General features: G+C 44.7%; 1 protein-coding gene across 1 annotated transcript in view; it reads left to right on the forward strand.

The window, feature by feature from the left end:
• The window catches only part of TTLL6 (tubulin tyrosine ligase like 6), a 38191-nt gene that overhangs the window by 10625 nt on the left and 2655 nt on the right, over positions 1-24911 (forward strand). Inside the window, 9 exon segments of the mRNA XM_052658591.1 lie at positions 91-221; positions 1790-1946; positions 2706-2849; positions 3473-3558; positions 8700-8925; positions 10255-10430; positions 11696-11884; positions 12687-12864; positions 13775-14056. Of these exon segments, the coding sequence (XP_052514551.1) occupies positions 91-221; positions 1790-1946; positions 2706-2849; positions 3473-3558; positions 8700-8925; positions 10255-10430; positions 11696-11884; positions 12687-12864; positions 13775-14056 (1569 nt within the window).

Here is a 24911-nt window from a genome sequence, read left to right on the forward strand (position 1 = left end):
TGGGGCCCCACTCTTATGACTGACCCCAAAGGGGAGCTCCTGGGTGCTCCTGTGGGCCCCATTGTTCACCACTTCCGGCTTCCTTTGCAGAAAATCAATCACTTCCCAGGGATGAGTGAAATCTGCCGCAAGGACTTGCTGGCCAGGAATATGAGCCGCATGTTGAAGATGTTCCCAAAAGATTTCCACTTTTTCCCGAGGACCTGGTGTCTTCCTGCTGAGTGAGTGCCCCTTTCTCCACTCCCCACCCCCAGTTTACATTTTCCTCTTGCCCCTAACCCTGGTTACTACTTTCCCTTCCCGTAGGATCTTCCATTTCTCTCTCTTCAGGAAGAGAAGGGATAAAGGGTGTGTCCAAGGTTGAGAAAACACAAGGCTCTGCCTGTAAAATTAGATGACATTTAGGGGCTGGGTGCCTTGGAGCCTGTGCCTGCAGTTGGGATGAGAGTTTGTTCTCACCTTGAAAGCTGTTGATTTTGAACTTGTTCCAGTCCTTTCACTGTGCAGTTTCTGAATTTTTGAGGCCTTCGAGCACTTCTGGAGGGAGTAAGGTGATGGTTAGAGCCCTCTAACCATTAGGAGCAGGGAGGGATGCCTGACCTCTGACCCATGGCAGGACATGGCAGTCAGCCTTTTCCCATCTCTTGTCTCACTATATCCATCTGGACATCCATCCCTGGTACATAAAGTACTCTGGACCACACCACTGAGAAGCAGGAGAAATGTGAGGTGACATGAGCATGACCTGGATACAGTCTAGTGTCTGGATGAGGTGGGGGTACAGAAGCATTGCCATCAGAATGATGTTCACGGGGCAGGGGCCCCACAGGAGTCCCACTGTCCCTGCTCCACTGAGTGCTTTCCCAAACCAAGAGCGCCAGGGTGCCCAGCTTTTTCAGACTTGTCTAGAACAATTGGAAGAGCTTAGCTGCAACTTAGAAGGAAATATGTTTGTCATCATGTCAGCAGGCTCCTCCAGATTTCATGGCCACTGAGAGACATTGTAGTTACATGACCTCCAGTGGCCACAAAGCTCCTTGAGTTAAATGGAAAACAAGAAGTATCACAAGGCTGAGATTTAGAATCCTTTAAGTTGGTTGCTTGCTTCTGAGTATACTTTCTTCAAAGTACATTCAAAGATAGCATTTGCCAGACTACCCCGGTGGTCCAGTATAAGACTCCGCCTTCCAATGCAGGGGGTGCAGGTTCAATCCTGGTTGGGGAACTAAGATCCCAAATGCCACAGGGTGAGGCCAAAAATTAAAATAAAAAGATAGCATTTTCCCTGTCACTGTAGCTAGAGTGGAGGTGTTACGCAAGAAAAGCTGGAGTCCAGAAGGAGATCCAAAGTCACATCATTTGTCAGGGCTTGAGTCAGATTCAGAACTCCACATCTCTTATCTGTAAACTCAAAGCCAAACTGTGTGGATCACAGTTACTTTTATGGGATGTGAGGCATGTACCAACACCTTGCCTGCACTGTGTCATGTATGAGACAACTGTCACTGTCCTCATTGTGTAGATGATGGAATTGAGGGTTAGTGAGGCCAAGTCCTTGCAAAGGGCCACACTGCTGGTGAGTGATGTTGCCTGGACTTAAATCCAGCGCTGATCTCCCTCCAGAGCCCATCCACTCTCCACTGTGTGTGCTCCGCTGTCTCTCCAGATCTCTGGGCATCTGTCTGTCAATTCCAGGGTTTTTGTCACTTTTTGAAAAAGAATAAAGAGCTAGCTTTCATTTTTGCTGATCCCCAGCTAAAGGTGTCTCATTCCCTCCCTGCTCTGGTAGCTGGGGAGATTTGCAGAACTACAGCAGGTCAAGAAAAAATAAGACTTACATCTGTAAGCCGGACTCGGGCTGCCAAGGGAAAGGTATATTCATCACCCGAACAGTGAAAGAAATCAAACCAGGGGAGGATATGATCTGTCAGCTCTATATCTCAAAGGTACTTCCTCATCATAACTATTCATCTGTCATCCACGCACCCTCATGCTGTAGCTTCACTGTGAAGCTAGGGAAGGGAGGACGGGGAGGAGTGATGCTAAATCCCGTCTTCTGCCTTGTACTTGGTCAGACCAAGCCTTCTGACTGGAGAGGTGACATGTGCCTAGGCCAGAGTGCCCTTGCACCCTTGGAGGTTGGTCTGGCCCTGCCAGGCTGGCCCCTGGCAGGATCTCTCTGGAGATCCCACCTCCTTTGGGAGAGAGAAATAGCTCTGGAGAGACCAGGGCAACCAGCTGTACTCCATGACTGGAGATATAGCCCAGTACAGAGAGGGAGCCTTCTAGAAGGTACATGGAAGGGAAGCCTGGCTGGCATTGCCATCAGCATTGCAACTGCATGAGAATTCTGGCAGAAGGGCGACTGTAGTATATACAGTCTTGGAGGGTGACAACATGTCCTTCATCACAGGACTTCTTCATGTTATTTTGTTTCATTGCCAGGAGAGCTCTTCAAGGTAGTTACTTGTGCCATTTGACAGATCAGGAAACAAAGGCCAGGTGTGGTTTAGTGACTTCCACAAGGTCACGTGATGGGTCACAGGGGCCAGGCCGCACATCTCCCTCTCTAGTCCCGGCCCAGGCCACCCTTTTTTAAACACTGGCAACATTGGAGCTGACGCCAAACACAAGACAGGGCCCTAATGAGCTTCAGGTCTGGGTTTCTCCTCTGACGCTATGGGGCTTCTGTTCTCTCCTCCCAGCCCTTTATCATTGATGCGTTCAAGTTCGACTTACGGATTTATGTGCTCATGACATCCTGTGACCCCCTCAGGATTTTTGTTTACAGTGAAGGACTGGCACGCTTCGCCACCACCTCTTACTCCCATCCCTGCACAGACAACCTGGTGAGCTCGGCGACACGCTGCCTCCACTTGCCCTTTAAGCTGGTAAAAAAACCCCTCATTACATCTGCATTCTCAAGGCACGGTGAATATGGCTGTCACTTGCTGGACTCTCATTTACTGGGTAACAGGGTGTATCTGTTCTTGGATTTAGCCTTCCCAAGAGCCCTCAGAATAGGGATTATCATCTCCAATTTACAGATGAGGAAACTAAAATCCAGTTATAAGGACAGCAGAACTAGGAAAGTCCAGGACCTTGGGCCAAGGCCCAAGTTCACAGAACTAGGAAGAGGCGAGGATGGGACTTGTGGCCTGACTGCAAAACCACAGTTCCATGGTGCTCAAAAAAAGGACATGGGCAAGCCCTTAGTCCTCCCCCCGCATCCCTGGCCCCAGGGTTCCTTAGGTCTTCCTCAGCCGAGTGCCACTCAGCCTCTGGAGGAGTGGGAGTGTTATGCTCCAGGCTATAGGGTACCCCTTCTTTCTTCCTCCTTTTTGCCAGTATATGTAAGCCCTAAGACATCCTCTTCCTTCTCTTTAAACCCCAGGGCCCACGGGAGGGTGCATAGAGGAAGTGGGAGGCTGCGCTTCCTTCTGACCCCACAGACTTGTGTCTCTTTCCCCAGAATGATATCTGCATGCACCTGACTAATTATTCCATTAATAAGCACAGTGCCAATTTCCTTCAAGATGCTCACTCTGGCAGCAAGAGGTAAGGAAGCAGTTCCCCTTCTCTTCTTTCCCTGCTGGGCTCAGAGCTGCCCTCTGTGATTCTACTCAGACCCCATCAGTCCCCATCAGCGTTTCCATTTCAGATTATGTGGTCTCACAAAATATTTCTTTTCCTCTAAACCCAGAACAGACGCCTTAGCCTCTGCCTTCTGGCTGTTAATCATTAAAAGAAAGTCACATCATAAACCCTAGGGGGTTGGGAGGAGGAGAGATAAACGTGAACTGTTTCCCCAGCAGGATACACACACACACACCAAAACATACTCATATTACAGTTGGCCCTTCTGACATTTCCAGACCAACAGCTATTTATTGATTGCTGGTCTGCCACTGGAGAAGGACCTGCCAGGCCTGGGGTTCCCTGGGGTGTTGCTTCAACAGAGATTCTCAAATGATGTGGCATGATGTCCTGGTGTGACATGACCTGTGGCTAGCTGGCAGGAAGTTTCCCCAGAAGAATGGGGGGAAATGGGAGGAATGCATGAGTCTTTTCCCCAGCGGCCTTTACACTTCTATTATCATCTAATCCTGTCTCATTGAGTTTTAAGATGACTAGGCTAAAGGGAGAGGGCAAGGAAGGCCTGTGTGTTGGGGCCCATGTTGGTGCTTTGAGTGCATGTTTTCTCAATTGAATTTTTACAACACTATGGCAGAGGTGCCATCACCTCCCCTTTGTAGGTGGACAGCTATGAGTTAGGCATCACCTCCATTTTATAGTTGAGGAGACTGGGCCTCTGAGAGGTTAAATAAGCTGCCGAAAATTACAGGCTATAAATGCTAGAGCTGGACACAAATGTCAGTCTGTCAGATTCCAAGGTGCATGATTTTTCTCTTGTATCAGGCTTAAAGGACTGATAAATAGAGTCTGTTTGGCTTCAGAGCATCAGAGAAGCACAGGAAATTTCACAACTCCCTCGGTAGCAGAGTTCATAAAGCAAAAGGAAAATCAGTAGGTTAAGCCTGCTGGAAGGGGACATGTCGGATGGATAGGAGGCAATCTCCCTCTTGTCCGAGAGTGCCAACCACCCATCTTGCCCACAGCTCCCTGACTTCCTCTTTGCCCACCTGGTCCTTGGGGACCCACTGGCATTCTGCACTGCTCCATGTTGAACATCGGGGCTTGGTGAGGCCCAGCTTCCAGTCCCTGCTCTGACTCTCGCTGGCTGAGTCGTCTGGAGCAAGTCCCTTCACCTCTGTGAGCCTCCGTTTCTTGGTCTGTAGGATGAGAGCAGTGAGATGCCCTGCTCTGCCCACCTCGTAGGGTCACTCCAAGCCTCACGTGACCTGTAAGAGCGCCCAGACAGTGCTCTTAGTTACTGTGATTCTCCTTAGTCTAAAGGCGTGTAGTTAAAGGACCATCCTCCTCCTCCTCTTATGAGAACAAACACCCCACTGATAGACTTTGGGCCCTCAGACTGTGATGGGCGGTGTATGTGGTGCCTGGACCAAGGTGGGGGTGTAGAGTATTGTTCTGCTGCCTTTATTTTCCTTCCTTCCTTCCTCTTTCTCTTTGCCTCTCTCACCCAGGCCTGGCATCAGCACTCTGCTCTTCTCCATCCCCCTCCCTGCTGGAGCCCCCTCTCCTACCCCCTCTGCAGTCCCTCACCCACCCTTTCTCTAGGCCCATCTCTCCTCAGCTGCACCTGGATGTCTGTGTGGCTTTCTGCTCAGCATTTCCCAATATCTTGCATCCTGTCTCCTCATGTCCACCCCCGCAGTCCAAGCTTCCCCCTCTGCCTTCTGACTCACAGGATTGGAGAGTTTGGTATCATCTCAGATGTTTCCTTTTTCAGCAAATCATTGAATTCTGAAGTTCCTTCCTTCAAATGTCCCCCAGTTCTTTCCTGTCCACCAGGCCCCGACCTTGGTTCAGCCTCTTCCTTGACTGTCGCATGACCTCATCACTCTTCTCCTTACCTCCAGGCACCTCTGCTTAACCTTTCTGTACCTCCAATTTCTCGTCTCTGAAACGATGAGATTGGGACATCCCTGGTGGTCCAGTGTCTAAAACTCCGCACTCCCATGCAGGGGGCCTGGGTTCAATCCCTGGTCAGGGAAATAGATCCTGGATGCTTAAACTAAAAGATCCTGAATGCCACATCAAAGGCTCGGCATAGCCAAACAAATAAACAAAATGACGTGATAGGGAATTCCCTGGTGGTCCCGTGGTTGGGATTCCGCATTTCCACCGCAGGGGGCACATGGGTTCGATCCCTAATCAGTTCACTGATCAGATCCCACAAGCCATGCAGTGCAGCTCACAAAATAAATACAAATAGATAAATAAAATGATGTAATAAAAATGAATCCTGGCCAGCCAGCCTCAAACAGATTTACCAAAAGAACTTATTGAGATGATGTGTATGAATAGGCCTCAAAAACCATAACCCCCATGCAGGTGGCTCCTGTTATTATTATACACTCCGTATACTCATTACTTCTGCACTCAGGTAACCAGTATGGTTCCCAGGTGCCTAGAGTACCAGTTCAAACTCCTCTAGTCACTCTATGCTTTGACCAGACCCCATTTCCCACTATTATTATTACTACAATAATAGTTACCATTTTATTTGTTGGGTACTTGTTGTCTGCCAGGCACTGCTCTGAGAAATTTACACACCTCAATACATTTAATCCTCACAATGACACTATTAAGTTGGCGTGATTTCCCAAGTTTGCATATTAGGGAACAGGTGTAATAAGGTTAAGAAACTTGGCCAAGGTTACACAGCTAGAAAGTGGCAGAGCTGGAATTAACTCCTGAGTCAGGTCCTTGCCCTTAACTACTAGTAACACTGCCACAACCATCCACTCTGTGGTGTTCTCCCAGGATGTTCTTTGGCTCACTTTTTGATACACAAGCCTTGCTCATTCCCACTTCTCTGCTTTTGCTCAGCTCCAACTGGAAACATAGGGAAACATCCTTGAAGGCCCTTTCTGTCTAACTAAGCTCTGTGTTGCCTTCTCTGACCTGGTCCTCGATGCTGGTCCAGCCACATAACCGCTGCAGTGTGGGGGGAACCCATCTTCTCCGTGGGCCTCTGTTTCCTCACTTGTCAGATGGGAGGATTGTCTTCCATCTCTAAGGACAAGCCTGTGGAATCTGAGTCTAATCACTCCAGAAGCCTCTCCATCTCTGGACTCCCATCATCCTCCTGGTCAGCATCAGCTGTAGCCTGTAACTACTCTTTGCTTGGAGCACATGTTTGTCTTGTGTCCCCAGTTGTATTTAAGTTCCTTGAGGGTTAGTATGGCGCCCTGGCTTTAGAATCTAGGTGTTTCCCATGTTTTAGGGCAGAGTGTTTTCCTTCTCTCCCTCTAATTTGCTTTCACCTCTCTTCATTCTCCTCTTCCTCACCTTTTAAAACCATCTGCTTCTCCTACTGACTGCCTCACCTGCCCTGCACTCCCCACTTCCTAGCTTGGCACCAGCCATACCTGCAGTAAATCCCCACCAGACTGCAAACTCAGTAGGAGCAGTGAAGAAGAAAAACTGGAAACTTGGCAGGCCTCCAGGGCAGAGACCAGGCCTTCTTCATCTTTCAGGGAGCCTGGCACATAGTTGGTGTGTTAAATCGAATGGACTAACCACTGGGCGTTATGAAATTGCACAGTAATATGTATTCATTGTGATGTGCCTGAATCATCAAGAAGAGGTTATGTTATGATTCATAATGTCTATTGTAAGATGGTAGAGGAGTGTCTGATCTATTTTGGGAATATTTATTTCCCAGTTAGGCAAATTAAACACTTTTTTTTTTTTTTTGCACTTGAGAGGATTGGCTTCAAGTGATCTGGAAAATTCATTTATGAGCAGCACTTCATCCTGGACAATGGCAGGTAGAAAAGGCGTGCCTCTGCACTGAGTGTCTCTGTTTATCTGTCGTCCTATAAACGCATCTTTGGCTGTTTCATGTGTGTGCTGGCTCCTCAATGGTCCTTAGGCTTCCCACAGGAGAGGTGCTGGTTTCTCAGGATCCCCTCATCGCATGAATTTTGCACACACAACAGTGTGTTTGTCACTCAGTTGTGTCCAACTCTTGGTGAGCCCATGGACTATAGCCCTCTGCCATGGGATTCTCCAGGCAAGAATACTGGAGTGGGTTGCCAGGCCCTCCTCCAGGGGATCTTCCCGACCCAGGGATCAAACCCATGTCTCTTATGTCTCCTGCAGTGGCAGGCGGGTTCTTTACCACTGGTGCCACCAGCAGGCCCTTAGTAAGTGTGCGCTGGCTCTGCTGACGGGGTCCAGATCTGTGGACTGCTGGTTGAGCTGTATTCCCCGTCTTCTCATTCTTCTCTTTGCTTTTCATGCCCCTGCATCACCCGTATTTCCTCCTCCAATGTTTTCACTTCCTACTTCGGCTCTCTGTGCACACCTGTGTGTATGTGAGGGGGCGGGTATCTGTCCCCACCATTGTCTTTTGAACCTGTCAGATTTGTCCTGTCTCTGTACTGCCCAGCTCAGAGCTGACTGGAGCATTTCTTCACAAACCTCTCTGCAAGGGATAGACATTCTCTGATATCTGTCACAGGGGGACCAGCCATCTTGGTTTGCCTGTGACTGAGGGATTTCCTGGGATGTGGGACTTTCAGCTGTAAAGTCAAGACTGTCTGGTTTGCCTGGGACAGTGGGTAACCCTATCTATGGAAATGCCTTGGGGTTGCCTTTTCCCTCTGGGCTTCCCTTTACAGGGTTAACATTGAATAAAATGAACAATATTTCTATGTCTTTAGTGTCCCCAGAATCCCCTCAGATAATGGAAGTGGAACCCAGATATCAGTGGTCTTAAAAGACTCCTTAAGTGCCTCTAATGAACACCAAAAGCTAAGAAACCATTGCTACCAAAGCAACATTGTGATGTGGGGTGTTGGTTTTTACAATTTTAAAAATTCATCCATTAAGCTTTCCACTGGGATACCTAATCCCTGCCCCAGCCCACAGATGTTTTCTCCTGTGGGTCCTCCTGAGCTGACACAGCTATTACCCTGGCTCCTGGGTGTCTCTCCCACTGGCTTTGGGACTTTATCCTCTCTAGAAGTTTCTAGTTTCTAGCATTCTACGGCCTTAGATGACCAGAGGTGGGCTGCCCTGCCTCACGGCCCATGATTCCCTTCCAGGAAGCTCTCCACCTTCAACACGTACATGGAGAGCCATGGCTACAACGTGGCGCAGATCTGGAGAGACATTGAGGACATTATTATCAAGACGATCATCTCGGCCTACCCCATCATCAAGCATAACTACCACACCTGCTTTCCCCACCACACACTCAACAGTGCCTGTTTTGAAATCCTGGGCTTTGACATTTTGTTAGATCACAAACTCAAGCCCTGGCTGCTGGAGGTAGGGAGATTGGGGTGAGGGGTGAAGCTGGCACCTGTTACTGGGGTCAGTCCCATCCCTCCGCCCTCCTGGCGCAGCTAGGATGTCGTAATCCACTTGTCAAGCAACGGCCTCCCCGGTGCTTGCTGCCTGGGGCGTCTCCCTTTGCTGAAAAGCGGCCACCAGAGGGAGGTAGACGGCCAGGAATTAGAGAATTCCTTGTGCTTTCTTGAGGTCCACCCAGACTTAGAAGCTCTGATCGCAGGTGCAGAGTGACTCCAAAGACAGCTCTACCTTTTCTAACAGTTGTCTCCGTCACAGAAAGGAGACTTTGTTCTTCATCAAAGGTGGGTGGAGGATATTTGAGATCAGATGGAGCTACTGGGCCTGGCTATCTGGGGCCTAGATCCAGTTCCAAGCACCAGCAGAGAACAACCTAGTGTCTGTGGGCACAGAAAAGGGCGGGGAGCCACTCAGTGAGTTTCTTGTCTCCTCCAGACCCATGGGGTGGTGGGAAGAGGAGGAAGAGAAGCTTCTGGGTGTCTGCGTCTCTTCCTGACTGGACCTGTGCGAGCAGGCCTCTCCCGCGGGCGTTCAGTGTACACACTGGAAGCAGGGGCAAGGGCAGGGTTGTGGTACAAGTCAGAGGTGATGGTGACGGCTGCCAGCGATACAGAGGCAGCCCTCAGAGGGGAAGACCCAGAATTACATATCAAATTCCTGGGGTCTTGCCTTTCCTCCATTCCTAGCCCTTGTTCCCAAGTGTGGGTGGGAAGGAGAATATGGCCGTTCAGAGCTCTTACCAAAGAGCAGAATAAGCTACCAGGAGCAAGCCTTCAGAAACTGCTAGAAGTCTTCAAATGTCACATAATGCCTCTGAACAATATGGACTCTTCTGTGAGCAGGAATGAGTCCTCTCAGTCCTCCCACCATCCTGACCCTTAACCTCTGTCAGGATCCTGAATGCGTCACTCCCTTCCCCTCCCCAGCTCCCAGCCTGGCCCTCTGGACTGCCCTCTTCCATCTGTTCTCTGGGGTGCACAGTGCACGGGAGGGGCACACGCACCCCAGATGGAGGGGAAACCAAAGGCAGCTCCTTCACCCCCACCCCTTGCCATGCTCCCCAGGAATTCAGGACTGAAATAAAAGCTAGTTACACTGCAGGGAAAGGTTCTGCTCCCTCCTTTTTTCACCGAGGCTCCAGTCCAGACTCTCTTTCCCTCTCTCTCCCACTCATTGTGGTAGCCGGGGCCCCTAGGTGGGCTTGGGTGGCTCCGTTGAGGGGGCACTTAGCTTTACCTCCTGCTTGCATGCTGCCCAGCCTCCCCAGCTGCCATCTTGTCCTCACAGGTAAACCACTCTCCGAGCTTCTCCACTGACTCCTGGTTGGATAAAGAGGTAAAGGATAGTCTGCTGTACGACACTCTGGTCCTGATCAACCTGAGAAGCTGTGACAAAAAGAAGGTCTTGGAGGAGGAGAGACAGCGGGGGCAGTTCCTACAGCAGTGTCGTTCTCGGGAGACCAGGTACAGTCATGGGTCAGTTCTAACAAATGATAATCCTGTTTGGAACATTAGTTTCTATTTGCAGGATGTGGCAGGTTAAACAGTTTTTCCTTTGTTCCTAAAAATAGGAGATTAATTTATAGACATAAGTACGTGTGATGAATATAAGTTTGTTAATATCATATGAAGAGATCCAGGGATTACCGATACAAAAAGTAAAACCATTTGTCTTTACAAAAGGGAACATTCTTCTGTTCTCCCCTTGTCACCGTGTTGTGAGGAACACCTCATCCCTGCTGCATAGCATTTGCCTTCGTCCTACAAGAGCGAAAAGGAAGTCTCAGAGCCTGTCAAGGACTTGGCTTTGCTGCTTTTCAGATCTCACAGTGGCCCCTGCCCTCCTCACAAGCCTGGTCCTTCAGAACTGAACTTCTGGAACCAGGCCATGGCATCAGGCCATCTCTGTTTGGATGGCACTGTGTTTCTCAGAGCACGTTCATGTCCACTGTCTTCCCTGTAAGGAGGGGGCGGGTGGGTGGTAGCATGGGGGATTGTATGTCCTGCTTTTGGAGCTAAGAAGACCAAGACTCTGGAAGGGGAGCTGCCTGTATAGGTCACCTTGCTGGCAAGTGTCAGGTCTGGACACAGAGCCCGATAGGTGTGTACTGCTTGGCGTTCCAGGATGCCTTCCACTGAACTCTTGGAGAAGGAGGCAGCATCGTCTAAGGAGCATTCCCTGAATCAGTCTCCTTGTCATGACTTGGCCCTGGATGGCTCAGGGGCTCCTGGTTCCCCTACTATAAAAGGGGCTTATTGATCCTCCGCCCTGACCTCCACCTCCTGGGGGGCTGTGAAGGGGAATGAGATCATCAGCTCTCATAAAATCTCATCAGGCTTATCCATGAAGCCCTCAAGTTTAGCCGGTTCTCCAAAGGAGAATAGCAGGGACTGTGATTGGAAAGGTGGCACTCTGCCCCTGTCAGAAGCTAAGCCAAGAGGGAAATGGGCTTTACTTGTAATGGGAGAGAATTTGGTGAGCTGTTAGGAAGAGTGTTCTAACCAGCTGTTTTTAGTGCATTATGACACCGGCTGTCCCAGGAGGGCTAGAATCTCCTTTCAGGAAACATTCATGTATTCATTTACTTAGGAAACGCTGGTTGAACGCTCTTGCATGCAAAGCCTTGGTCTCACCCTAGATGACATCCATGTCCTTGGAAAGGCCATGTCCTTTCCAAGATTGGTCCCAAGAAAACCAAACTGCAGCTCTGTGTTCCGCTTCCCAACAGGAAAGAGGAAGTCAAGGGCTTTCAGGCCGTGCGAGTAGAGAAAACTGAGAAGTATGAGAAGGAAAACTGTGGAGGGTTCCGCCTGATTTATCCCACTGTGAATTCGGAGAAGTATGAGAAGTTTTTCCAGGACAACAACTCCCTCTTCCAGAATACAGTTACCTCCAGGGCTCGGGAGGTCTATGCCCGGTAGGAAGGCTCCTGGGGTGAGGGCGGCTGGGTGTTGGGGGAAGAGGAAATAGTGCTTGACCTATGGTGTGCCCTTGGGACAGCCATGAGGTTGCTTTAGTCTCACAAGGACCAGGAATCATAAGGTTCTTTGGTGTGGGATGTTGGTAAGTGGGTATGAAGCTGTTTCTATAAACTCACCCCTAAGACAGCCACCCCAGCCCCACTCCCAGAAAGCCCAACCCCTCAGAACTACCTCCTAGATTCATTCAGGTATCAGATCTAAGGACTGGAAGGGGCTCATCCCATCCAGTCCAATGCCTACCCACCACCCATTTCATGGAGCAGAAAGAGGATCACCCAGCAGATAAGGACAGAAGAAGCTCTAGAAGCCCTGTCCCCTGAGTCCTGTGACTGAGTTATTTCCATCACATGATTGGCCAGAGAGGCCCAGCATATGAAGGGGTTTGATGTGGGAGCCCCTGATTTTCTCCTCCTACCCAGACCCTCTCCTTAGCACTTGTTGGTTGTGTGATCCTGGCATACTGGGAAGGGAGGAGAGAGATGGGGTGGTAGAGTAGGGTGCTGCCCCCCACCACATCTCTCCCTGGGCTAATCCCAGATGGGAAATGGTGTGGGTGGAGGAAGGATTCTCTCCTCCATCTCTTGCTTTGGAACTCTCAATCATTTGGACACACTGGGGCAGGGAAGATGGAGCACTGCCCCTCCTTGCCCCAGTCTTGTCTGCCCCTCAAGAAGTATGTCCATAATATTCATAGCCTATCCCTAACCTGTGTGATACTCACTGATCCTCACTGGGCAGGCAGCTGATCCAGGAGCTGAGACTGAAACAAGAGAAAAAATCCTTCCAAATGAAACAGAAGAGGGTAGACATGCAGGAGGAATCGGCAGGCGAGCAAGCGAGAGGCAAGAGCTGGCAGAGCAGGCGAGAGAAACAACAGCAGAAATGCAAGACCACCACCAGCCAGACCTCCAAACAAGTAAACGTGGATGGGAGGGGAACGCGCGTGCCCAGCACACTTCCCCAGCTGGGGCCAGTCCGGGGGGGATGCTGAGAAGACCCCTACTGAGAGCTCAGAAACACTGAAGGAATGGGGGCCACATGGAGGGCTGGGCCCCAGGAGCGGGGCCTGGAAGTCACAAGGGGCCCTGCAGCCTTCAGAGGATCCCTCCATCCAGGCAGAGAGGACTTGTGCTGTTCTGTCCTTCTCCCTCCAGTAGGAGTAAAAGCAGCTGGGAGGCAGAGGACCAGCCCCATGTGGCAGCGGGCTCTAGGACTACCTTACTCGTGGTCCCCAACTCCAGTTTGGGTTGGAATGCCCCCTTCCTACAGGCCAGGGGCACAACTGAGAGAGGAGGCTACAGGGAAGACCTTCTGGGGGCAGGGCCTCAGAACACTACATGTGGGGCAGACCACAGCTGGTCCTTCCAGGCTGCTCTCTGCTCCAAGTATGGACTAGCTTCCAGGCTGGAGCCAGCTGTCCAGTTGTCCCATGATCTCAGTTTCTGGAACCCCCTTCTTGGCCTGGCTCTCTCTTCTTGCTCAGTGAAAAGATTCAGTTGACTTTTCTGAAGTGACAGGATTAGAGGGTTTGTTTTTTTTTAATAATTTTGTTAGGGTCATAGACCCTCTGAGAATCTGATAAAGCTATGGAATCTCTTGCCATAAGTAACTGCAGTTTTAAGTGTTTCAAAGGCCCCGTGAAGCCATCCATGAGCCCTCTAGGGGTGTCCTTGAACCCTAGGTTAAGAGCCCTGGATTAGAGAGACTGATTCAGATTGCTTTCCTCTCCTCCTGATCTCCTTTGCACCTACCGTTGGGTGCAGATGATCTGGAAGTGGACAGAGCTCGGTTCCCATGGGCTCTATGTTTGATTTCCTTCTTCCCAGTATCTCCAGCCATTGATGTTGGTGTCCGGTGCATCTGACTTGCTCTCGAGTGTCAGACACACAGAGAAAAATGAAGCAGATAGCAGCCTTGACCAGGAGACCCCCGAAGAGGAGGCTGATCCAGCACTCTGTAAGCCTTCATCTTCAAGGCCTTACAGCTCTGTACCTGACTTGAGAAATTCAAGCCTTCTCAGCTGCTCCAGGCCAGAGCTCAGTAAACCCATCTCCAAAATGAAGGAAGCCAAGTCTAGCTCTGCAGTGAACACGATCGCCGGCATTGTGGTAAGCAGCGCAGTCTGCCTCTCCTGAGGACTGAGCTGGGGTGGGGTGGAGTAGTGGCAGGAGTCTTGCCTTCTGGTCCATTCTCTGCCCCTGACTTATATGGCCCTTTGAATAAGCTGCCTACCCTTCTCAGGCCTCAATTTCCCCACTTGTGAAGTCCAAGTTGTGGAATTCCACTCCTGCTAAGAGTCTAGACCTATGGTATAGGGCTTTTAGAAAGGATGCATGCCCTCTTTGGGGCAGGTTACCATCTGTTGTATTAGCTTCTGTAGGGCTACTCTAACAAATTACCGTAAACTTAGGGGCTTGAAACGCACATCTCTGGTCTCACAAATCTATTCTTTAGATCAGAAGCTAAAGATCTGAAAACAAGGTGTTTACAGGGTCATGCTCCCCTCTCTAGGGAGGACCCTTCCTTGCTTCTTGCTAGACTCCGGTGGTCACTGTCCAGTCTCTGCCTGGGTCATCACGTGGACTTCTTCCTTGCGCTTTTCCTCTGTGTTGACTGGTATAAGGATACCAGTCATTGCATTAAGGGCTTACCCTTATCCACAATGAGCTTATTTTTAACTTGAGATCTGCAAAGATCCTGTTTCCAAGTAAGGTCACATTCTGAGGTTGTGGGTGTACATAAATTTTAGGGAGCTGTTGAACCCAGTATACCACCTCAACAACATTTCCATTTGAAACAATGGAGTTTCAAACTCCATTGATGTATGGACTCCTTTTGATGGAAAGAAACCTCTTTCAGATTCCAACTGTAAACAATTTTTTTTTAATATATACAAGCATAAGATCAGATATAAAGCCTTTATACCTATAACTCTTGAAGTGAAGTGAAAGTTGCTCAGTCATGTCCTACTCTTTGCCACCCCATGGACATTTCAGTCCATGGAATTCTCTAGGCCAGAATACTGGAGTGGGTAGCCATTTCTTCTTCAGGGGATCTTCCCGACCCAGGGATTGAACCCACATCTCTCGAATTGCAGGTAGATTCTTTACCATTTGATCCATCAGAGAAGCGCACCTATAGCTCTTGCTCCATGCTCAGTTGTTGCAGTCGTGTCCAAATCTTTGTGACCCCATGGATTGTAGCCCACCAGGCTCCTCTGTCCATGGGATTTCCCAGGCAAGAGTACCGGAGTGGGTTGCCATTTCCTCCTCCAGGGTATCTTCCCGACCCAGGGAAGACCCAGCGTCTCCTGTGTCTCCTGCATTGGCAGGCAGGTTCTTTACCACTGAGCCACCAGGGAAACCTATAACTCTTACACAGCTACAAAACAAAAACAAAGCACTTCCTGGTGGTCCAGTGGTTGAGGCTCTGCCTGCCAAAGCAGGGGACATGGGTTCAATCCCTGCTCGGAGAAGATCCTACAGGCTTCAGGGCAGCTAAGGCCGTGCAGCACAGCTGTTGAGCTCATGCTCTAGAGCCTGTGAGCTGCAACTGCTGAAGCCACGCACTCTAGGACCCATGCTTTGCAGCAAGAGAAGCCTACACACCACAAAGAAGAGGAGCACCCGTTCCCTGGAACTGGAGAAAGCTTGTGCTCAGCACCAAAGACCCAGTCTGGCCAAAAATCAATTAATTAAAAAACAAAACAAACAGCACCAATGAAATCGGCACAAAATATTAACTTCACATGACAGTTGATTTTCTATTTTTGTAGATACCAAGTTGCCACATAAATGTGGTACTGACAGTCCTAACGCAGGTCCTTTTGGATTCATTATACTTAGGCCAACCAAGAGCTATGTGATGGCTCTACTGGAAAATCTTCAGCATTGTTGGGCCTTCACTTGGTCTAAGTGCAGTATAGAGTAGTGCAGTGTTTTTCAAATTTCTAACCAGAGCCCATAATAGAATTTCATTTTATTTCATAGTCCATTAAATATACATGCATACAACTGGAGAAAAGTTTTTAAAACAGTGCTTAGCCATGCTGCATATAGTGAGTGGCTCAGTTTTTTCTTTTTTAAAAATACCAGTTACAACTCCCTAAATTAATTTCATGACCTAGTGGTAGGTTTGCAACCCATTGTTTGATAAACACCTTTAAGAGCGTTATCCCCTTGGATTTCACGATGGTTTCTTGGATATAACACCAAAAGCACAAGAAGCAAACGCACCAATAGATAAGTGGGCCTCCATCAGACTTAGATAATCGACAAAATTATAAGACAGCCTGTGGAATGGGAGAAAATCTTTTCAGATTATATATCTGATAGAGATTAATATCCAGAATACATAAAGAACTCTTACACAACAACAACAAAACCAAACAACCTGATTTAAAAAATGGGCAAAGGCTGAACTTCCCTGGTGGTCCAGTCCAGTGGTTAGGACTCTCTGCTTTCACTGCAGAGGGCACAGGTTCAGTCCCTGGTCAGGAATTAAGATCCTGCCAGCCATGTGATTCAGCCAAAGGAAAGAAAAAAAGTGGGGTGGGGAGGGAAAGGTTTAAATAGACATTTCTCCAAAGTGAACTTAGCCAGCCACCAAAAAAAAAAAAAAAAAAAAAAACCCACAAAAAACCACCAGATGCTGCATGCTTCCACCTATATGAGGTATCTAGAGTAGTCAAACTCTTAGAAACAAAGAGTAGAGTGGTGGTTGCCAGTGGCTGGTGGGTGGGGCGAAAAAGGGATGTTTAATGGGTACAGAATTTCAGTTTTGCAAATTAAAAAGATTCTAGAGATCTGTTGCCCAACAATGTGCATATAGTTAACACTACTGTACTATACACTTAAAAATGGTTATGACGGTAAATTTTATGTTATATGAGGGTTTTTTTTACTATAAACATTAAGAGTAAGGAGTATACTTTGGGAATCTGGCTGCCTCTGTTAGATTCTTGGGGGTCTCATTTTATTATATACATGAGTTCCATCTAGTCAGTCTAGTCTCCCTAAGCCTTAGTTTCCTCACCTAAAAAATGGAATTTTCATCATAGTACCTACCAGTGGATTACTATGAGGATTAAATGGAAGGATCCACAAAAATGCTTCGAGTGGTATTCAACACACAGGAGTCAGTAAGCATTAGCTATCATTTTAATGTTATTGCTACTTCTTAAGATCCACCCCCTTGTGTGTATGTGTGTTTTGCATAAACCCAAGAATTAAAGCAGTACTTTAACCTAAGACTTAAAGCAGTACTACTTAACTCTGATGAAATTACAAAATAAGGCAGCTAGCAAAAATTCTTTTTTTTCCCATTTTTGGATTTCATGTTTATTTAAGCAAAATCATTGGCTCAGGATGTTGTACTATACTTGGTTCATTCAAAGCCTTTGCCTGCTTTGTTTATTTACTTGTCACTTTATCCCTATGCTCATCTCCATTCACCTAGCCACCATCTTTTGTTCATGTTTCCTTGTAAAGAAGAGATTTTTAAAAATGCAAGCATTTAAGTTTGTTTAAATGTGATTGGGTTATTTTTCTCATTCTATGTCCTATTTTTCTTCTTATTGAGCTCTACTTTTTCTTTTCTTTTTTAAGATTAATTTTACATGCATTAAAATGCTAAGTTTTAGCTGAACAATTCTGACAAATAAATACACACTTGTGATCCATATCCCTATCATGATATAGAACTTTCTGATATTTCCCAAAAGTTCCCTCTGGCCTTTCCCAGGCAATTGACCTTTGCTCCCTGCATCCCTCCCCAAGGCAGCCACTACCCTGACTCTTTTTCATCTTAGAGTAGTTTTGCCTATTTTAGAATTTTGTGCAAGTGGAATAATATAGTATATAGTATTTTGAGTGTGACTCCTTTAATTCAGTATTAGATCTGTGAGATTCATTCATGTTGTTGGAGATATCAGTATTTTGTCCTTCTTTATTGCTGAATTGTGTTCCATTGTACAAACACACCACAGTGTGTATATCATTCTCCTGTTGATGGACATGTGGGTTGTTCCTAGTTTTTATTCTTTTATTGCTATTGTGATTAAAGCTCTTATGAACATTCCTGTATAAGTCGTTTTGCGGACATAGTTTTCTTTTCTCTTGGATAACTACTTGCGAGAAGGACTGTTAGGTCAAAGGGTAGATCTCTGTATAACTTTATAAGAACACCAAAGCCTTTATTTAAAGTGATTATAATAGCTTTTGTACATTTCAGCCAGCAGTGGATGAAGGTACCGATTGCTCCATGTTTGTTACCATTTGATGCTGTCTTTTAAACTTTAGCCACTCTAATGGCTACGTTGTGATTTCTTATTTCAGTTTTAATTTGAGGATTAAGCATGTCAAGCACTTCATCAAGTGTTTATTGGTTATTCATGTATGTTTCTTTATGAGGAGTTTGTTCAAGATTTTGCCTTTCTCCTTTTTAAGAAATGGGATTTAAAGAATATATATTTGTTTATTTGTTGCATTCAATCTTAGTTGTGGCACAAGGGATCTTCATTTGCAGCATGTGAGATCTTAGTTCCCTGACCAGGGATCGAACTCATGTCCTCTGCATTACAAAGTGGATTCTTAACCGCTGGACCACCAGGGAAGTCCCAGATTAAAAAAAAAATTTTTTTTAACACCCAAAACATCTTATATTGGGGTGTAACCAGTTAACAATGTTGTAATAGTTTCAGGTGAACAAGTGAAGGGACTCAGCCATACATATACATGGTAGCCATTCTCCCCCCAAACCCCCTCCCATCCAGGCTGGCACATAATATTGAGCACAGTTCCATGTGCTATACAACAGGTTTTTGTTGGTTATCCATTTTAAACATAGAAGTTTGTACATGACCTTCCCCAAATCCTTAACTATCCCTTCCCTCTAGCAACCATGAGTTCCTTTTCTAAGTCTGTGAGTCTCTTTCTGTTTTGTAAGTTCATTTGTATCATTTCTTTTTTGATTCCACTTATAAGGGATATCATATGATATTTCTCCTCTCCTTCTTGTCTGACTTGCTTCACTCAGTATGACACTCTCTAGGTCCATCCATGTTGCTGCAAATGGCCTTGCTTCATTCTTTTTAATGGCTGGATAATATTCCATTGTATGAATATATGTACACCACATCTTCTTTATCCATTCCTCTGTTGATGGACATTTAGGCTGTTTCCATGTCTTGGCCATTGTAAACACTGCAGTGCCACAGTGAGCGCTGGGGTGCATGTATCTTTTCGGGCCGTTTTTCTCTGAGCATATATCCGAAGAAATGGGATTTTTTTTTTTAATGTTTTGCTATTGTGTTGTAGGAACTCTTTATATATTCTGGAAACCAACCTATTCTCTTTCTTACTAGTGTTTTTTGATTAGTGAAAAAGCAATTTCAATGACACTTATGAATTTTTCTTTAATGGTTATTGCTTTCTGTGTCCTGTTTAAAAAATTTTCATGCACTTCCATGTCAGAGATATTTCCCCAGTTTTTTTCTAAAAGCTTTATGGTTTTAGCTTTGTGTATAGGTCCATGATCCAACTCAAATTAACTTTTGAGTGTGCTAGGTGATGGGTAGTAGGGTTTTATCCCCATAGGCACATCTAGTTACAAGACTATTTACTGAAAGACTTGCCCTTCTCATTGAATTGCTTAGGTGCCTTATAAGTTCTATTAAGGTTTTATTTTGTTGTTGTTGTTGATGCCGTAGGATTTTCATCAAACAATTATGTCATCTTCAAATAAAGACAGTTTTACTTCTTAATTTTCAATCTTCACACCTTTTATTTCTTTTTCTTGCCTTATTGCCTGTCTGGGATTTTTAGCACAATGTTGAATAGGAGAGGAGAGTAGACATCCTTCCCTTGTTTCCAGTCTTAAAAGGGAAACATTCAATCTTTTATCATTAAGTATGGCATTATTTGTAGGTTTTGACAATGTTCTTTACTAGCTTGAAGAAGTTCACTTCTATTCCTAGTTTGCTGAGAGTTGTTTTAAATCATGAATGGATATTGAATTGTGTCAAGTGCTTTTTTGGTACCAATTGATAGAAGTTTTTCTACTTACATTGTTAATATGGTATATTACATTGATTAATTTTTTTATCTTGAGCCAATCTTATATTCCTGGAATATAAGACCAAGACCCTTTTGCCATGTTGTGTTGTTCTTTTTACAGATTGCTGCATTCAATGTGCTAATGTTTTGTTGAGGATTTTTATTGTCTGTGTTCATCAGAGATGTTGGTCTATAGTTTTGTTACTTTTTGTCTGTTAGCTCCATAAAATAAATTGGGAAGTGTTTTCTCCTCTTCTGTTTTCTGGAAGAGATTGTGTAGAATTGTCATTATTTCTTATTTAAATATTCAGTTAGAATTCTCCAGTGAAATGATCTCAACCAGGTGATTTCTTTTTTGGAATATTTTAAACTATAATTAGATTTCTTTAATAGTTATGCATTTTATTTTGAGTGAGTTTTGGTGGTTTGTGGCTTTTAAGATATTGGTCCATTTTATCTAAGTTGTTGGATTTATATATGAAGAGTTGTTTATAGTAGTTCCCTGTTATCCTTTTAATGTCTGCAGAGTTTGTAGTGATATATTCTTTCATTCCTGATAGTGATAATTTGCTTATTCTTTCACTTTTTCTTGGTAAGTCTGAATAAGAGTTTATCAATTTATTCTTTTCAAAGAGCTGAGTTTTGTTTCCATGGATTTTTTATTTTCTATTATTTTCTGATTATTTTCTATTATTATTTCTGATTTACTATTATTTTTTTGATTTTTTTATTTCATTGATTTTTGTCACTAATACTTAGGTTCTGTTTGCTTTGGATTATTTTTGTTTTTCTAATTTCTTAAGGGGGAAGTTTAGAATGTTGAATAAGACCTTCTTTCCTAATCTACACATTTCATGCTATAAATTTCTTTCTAAAAACAAGTTTAACTAGATACCATGAATTTTGATCTATTTTCATTTTCGTTTAGTCCAAAATGTTTTCTAATTTCACTTGAGATTGTCTTTATGACCCTTGGGTTATTTAGAAATGTGTATTTTTTTTAATTTAAAAAATTTTATTTATTTTTGTGTTTTTTTATTGAGCTATATTTGCTGTATGCTGCTGCTGCTGCTAAGTCGCTTCAGTCGTGTCCGACTCTGTGCAGCCCCATAGACGGCAGCCCACCAGGCTCCCCCGTCCCTGGGATTCTCCAGGCAAGAACACTGGAGTGGGTTGCCATTTCCTTCTCCAATGCATGAAAGTGAAAAGTGAAAGGGAAGTCGCTCAGTCGTGTCCGACTCTTAGCGACCCCATGGACTGCAGCCTACCAGGCTCCTCCGCCCATGGCATTTTCCAGGCAAGAGTACTGGAGTGGGGTGCCATTGCCTTCTCTGATATTTGCTGTATAATATTATATAAATTATAGATATACAATATAGTGATTCATAATTTTTAAAGGTTACACTCCATTTATTGTTATTATAAAATATTGTCTCAATTCCCCATGTTGTACAATAAATCCTTGTAGTTTATTTTGTACTTAATAGTTTGTACCTCTGACTCCCTTATCCCTATATTACCCCTCCCCAGTAGTAACCGCTGGTTTATTCTCTATATCTGAATCTGCTTCTTTATTCTTATATTTGCTAGTTTATTGTATTTTTTAGATTCTACATATAAGTGATATCATACAGTATTTGTCTTCCTCTATCTGACTTATTTCATTTAGCATAATGTCCTCCAAGTCCATCCATGTTGCTGCAAATGGCAAAATTTGGTCCTTTTTATGGCTAAGTAACATTCTTTTGTGTGTGTATGTGTGTGTGTGGTTATACCACATCTTTATTTATTTTTCTGTTGCTGAATACTTAAGTTGCTTTCATATCTTGGCAATTTAGAAATGTGTTAACTTTCAGTTGTTTGGGGGTTTTCCTGTTATTGATTTCTAATTTAATTCCATATCATCAGAGAACACACTTTATATGATTTCAGTGCTTTAAAATTTGTTAAAGTTTGTGTTATGACCCAGAACATGGTTTCTTTTGGGGAATGTTTCATGTGCACTTTAAAAGAATATCTGTTTTGCTGCTTTTGGGCAGTGGGTCAATTAGATTTATTTGGTTGCTGATGTTGTTCAGTTCTTCTATATTCTTACTAAATTTCTGTATACTAGTTCTATTAATCACTGAATTCTATTCATTACTGAAATCCACCTCAGGATTTTCATCATGGACATGGGGGCAAAGAGAGTAGAGAAAAGAAGAGCCTCAAATAAAAGGTTCTCTTAGAGCTTTCTCTGTCTAAGGAATTACTTAGCTGGCTAAGGAATGTTACGTAGCCATAAACAGGACAAAATTTTGCCATTTGCAGCAACGTGGTTGGACTTGGAGGACATTATGCTAAATGAAATTAGTCACACAGAGAAAGACAAATACTGTATGATATCACTTATATGTAGAATCTAAAAAGATACAACAAACTAGTGAATATTCCCCAGTACCCACTTTTGAATTTTGAGTTGCCTTGAGTTCAGGTCAGGGCATACTGAAGGAAAAAACAGTCAACTTCTCTTGTGGCTGAGATGGTAAAGAATCCACCTGCAATGTGGGAGACCTGGGTTTGATCTCTGGATTGGGAAGATCCCATGAAAGAGGGCATGGGCATGGCCACCCACTCCAGTATTCTTGCCTGGAGAATCCGCATGGACAGAGGAGCCTGGTGGGCTACAGTCCATGAGGTCTCAAAGAGTCAAACACGACTGAGCGACTAAGCACAGCACTGCTGACTTGCTGTTGCTTCGAATTCTCATCTTCCTCAAATCTTCCTCGATCTGCTAGCTACTGTTCACTTTTCAGAATTGTCAGATAACTATTCTATGCGTGCATTCTGTGCAGGTTTTATAGGAATAGCCTTTGGGAGAGATAGATGCAATATGCTTAATTCATCTTAGCTAGAATCAGAACCAAACTACTGTCCCTTCTGGTTGTTTTAAATTTTCTTATCCCTTTGCTGTCTGCATGATACATCAAGATATCTCCTTTTTCATGGATGATAAAAGCATTTATATTTCCTCTTTATTTATTTTGATCTTAGTATGAGCTTATCCATTTTATTAATTAAAGAACCAATTTTAGGCTTTGTTAATTTTCTCTACAGTTTGTTTTCTATTCATTTTCTATTGCTATTGTTTTTCCAGTGTTGTTGTTTGTTGTTTCATTGCTAAGTTGTGTCTGACTCTTTTGTGACTCCATAGACTAACTCACCAGGCTCCTCTGTCCATGGGATTTCCCAGGCAAAAAATTGGAGTGAGTTGCCATTTCCTTCTTCTGGGGATCTTTCTGACCCAGGGATTAAACCTGCATCTCCTGCTTGACAGGAGGATCCTTTACCACTGAGCCACCTGGGAAGACCAGGTGTTTTCTTTATTATTTCCTTTTTTTCCCAATGCTATCTTTATTATTTCCCTTTTTTCTGTTAGCTTTTAGTTTAATTCAATCACCATTTTCTATTTTCTTAAAGTAGAAAGTTAGATTATTTACTGTAAGCCTTTCTTCCTATCTAATATAAGTGTTTAGCACTATGAATTTCCCTGTAAATACCAGGTTATCTTCATATCATAAATTTTGATTTGTTACATTTTCATCATTCTTTGAAATATTTTTATGATTTCCTTGTGATTTCATTTTTGTTCCATGGGTGATCTAGAAGGATATTGTTTAATTTTCTAATATTTAAGAGTTTTCTAGATATCTTATTGCTATTCAGTCAGTTTAGTCACTTAGTCATGTCCGACTCTTTGTGACCCCATGGACTGCAGCATGCCAGGCTTCCCTGTCCATCACCTACTCCCTGAGTTTGCTCAAACTCATGAGCCAGTGATGCCATCCTTACCATCTTATCCTCTGTCGTCCCCTTCTCCCACTCCTGCCTTCAGTCTTTCCCAGCATCAGGGTCTTTGCATCAGTTCTTTGCATCAGGTGGCCAAAGTATTGGAGTTTCAGCTTCAGCATCAGTCCTTCCAATGAATATTCAGACTGATCTCCTTTAGGATTGACTGGTTTGACCTCCTTGCAGTCCAAGGACCTCTCAAGAGTCTTCTCCAATACTACAGTTCAAAAGCATCAATTCTTCAGTGCTCAGCTTTCTTTATAGTCCAAATCTCACATCCATGCATGACTACTGGAAAAATCATAGCTTTAACCAGATGGACCTTTGTCGGCAAAGTAAGGTCTCAGCTTTTTAATATGCTGTCTAGGTTGGTCATAGCTTTTCTTCCAAGGAGCAGGCATCTTTTAATTTCATGGGTGCAGTCACCATCTGCAGTGATTTTGGAGCCCAAGAAAATAAAGTCTGTCACTTTCCATTGTTTTCTCATCTATTTGCCATGAAGTGATGGGACCAGATGCCACGATCTTAGTTTTTTGAATGTTGAGTTTTTTTAATTTATTTTTTATGAAGGATAATTGCTTTATGAATGTTGTTTTAAGCCAACTTTTTCACTCTCCTCTTTCACTTTCATCAGGAGACTCTTTAGTTCTTCTCTTTCTGCCATAAGGGTGGTATCATCTGCATATCTGAGGTTATTGATATTTCTCCAGGCAATCTTGATTCCAGCTTGTGCTTTATCCAGTCCGGCATTTCTCATGATATACTCTGCATGAAAGTTAAATAAGCACGGTGACAATATACAGCCTTCATGTACTCCTTTCCCAATTTGGAACCAGTCCATTGTTCCATGTCCGATTCTAACTGTTGCTTCTTGACTTGCATACAGATTTCTCAGGAGGCAGGTCAGGTGGTCTGGTATTCCCATCTTTCCACACAGTCAAAGGCTTTGGCATAGTCAATAAAGCAGAAGTAGATGTTTTTCTGGAATTCTCTTGCTTTTTCTATGATCCAACAGATGTTGGCAATTTGATTTCTGGTTCTTCTACCTTTTCTAAATCCAGCTTAAACATCTGGAAGTTCA

The sequence above is a fragment of the Budorcas taxicolor genome, chromosome 19 (genome assembly GCF_023091745.1).
Source record: "Budorcas taxicolor isolate Tak-1 chromosome 19, Takin1.1, whole genome shotgun sequence".
NCBI lineage: Eukaryota > Metazoa > Chordata > Mammalia > Artiodactyla > Bovidae > Budorcas > Budorcas taxicolor.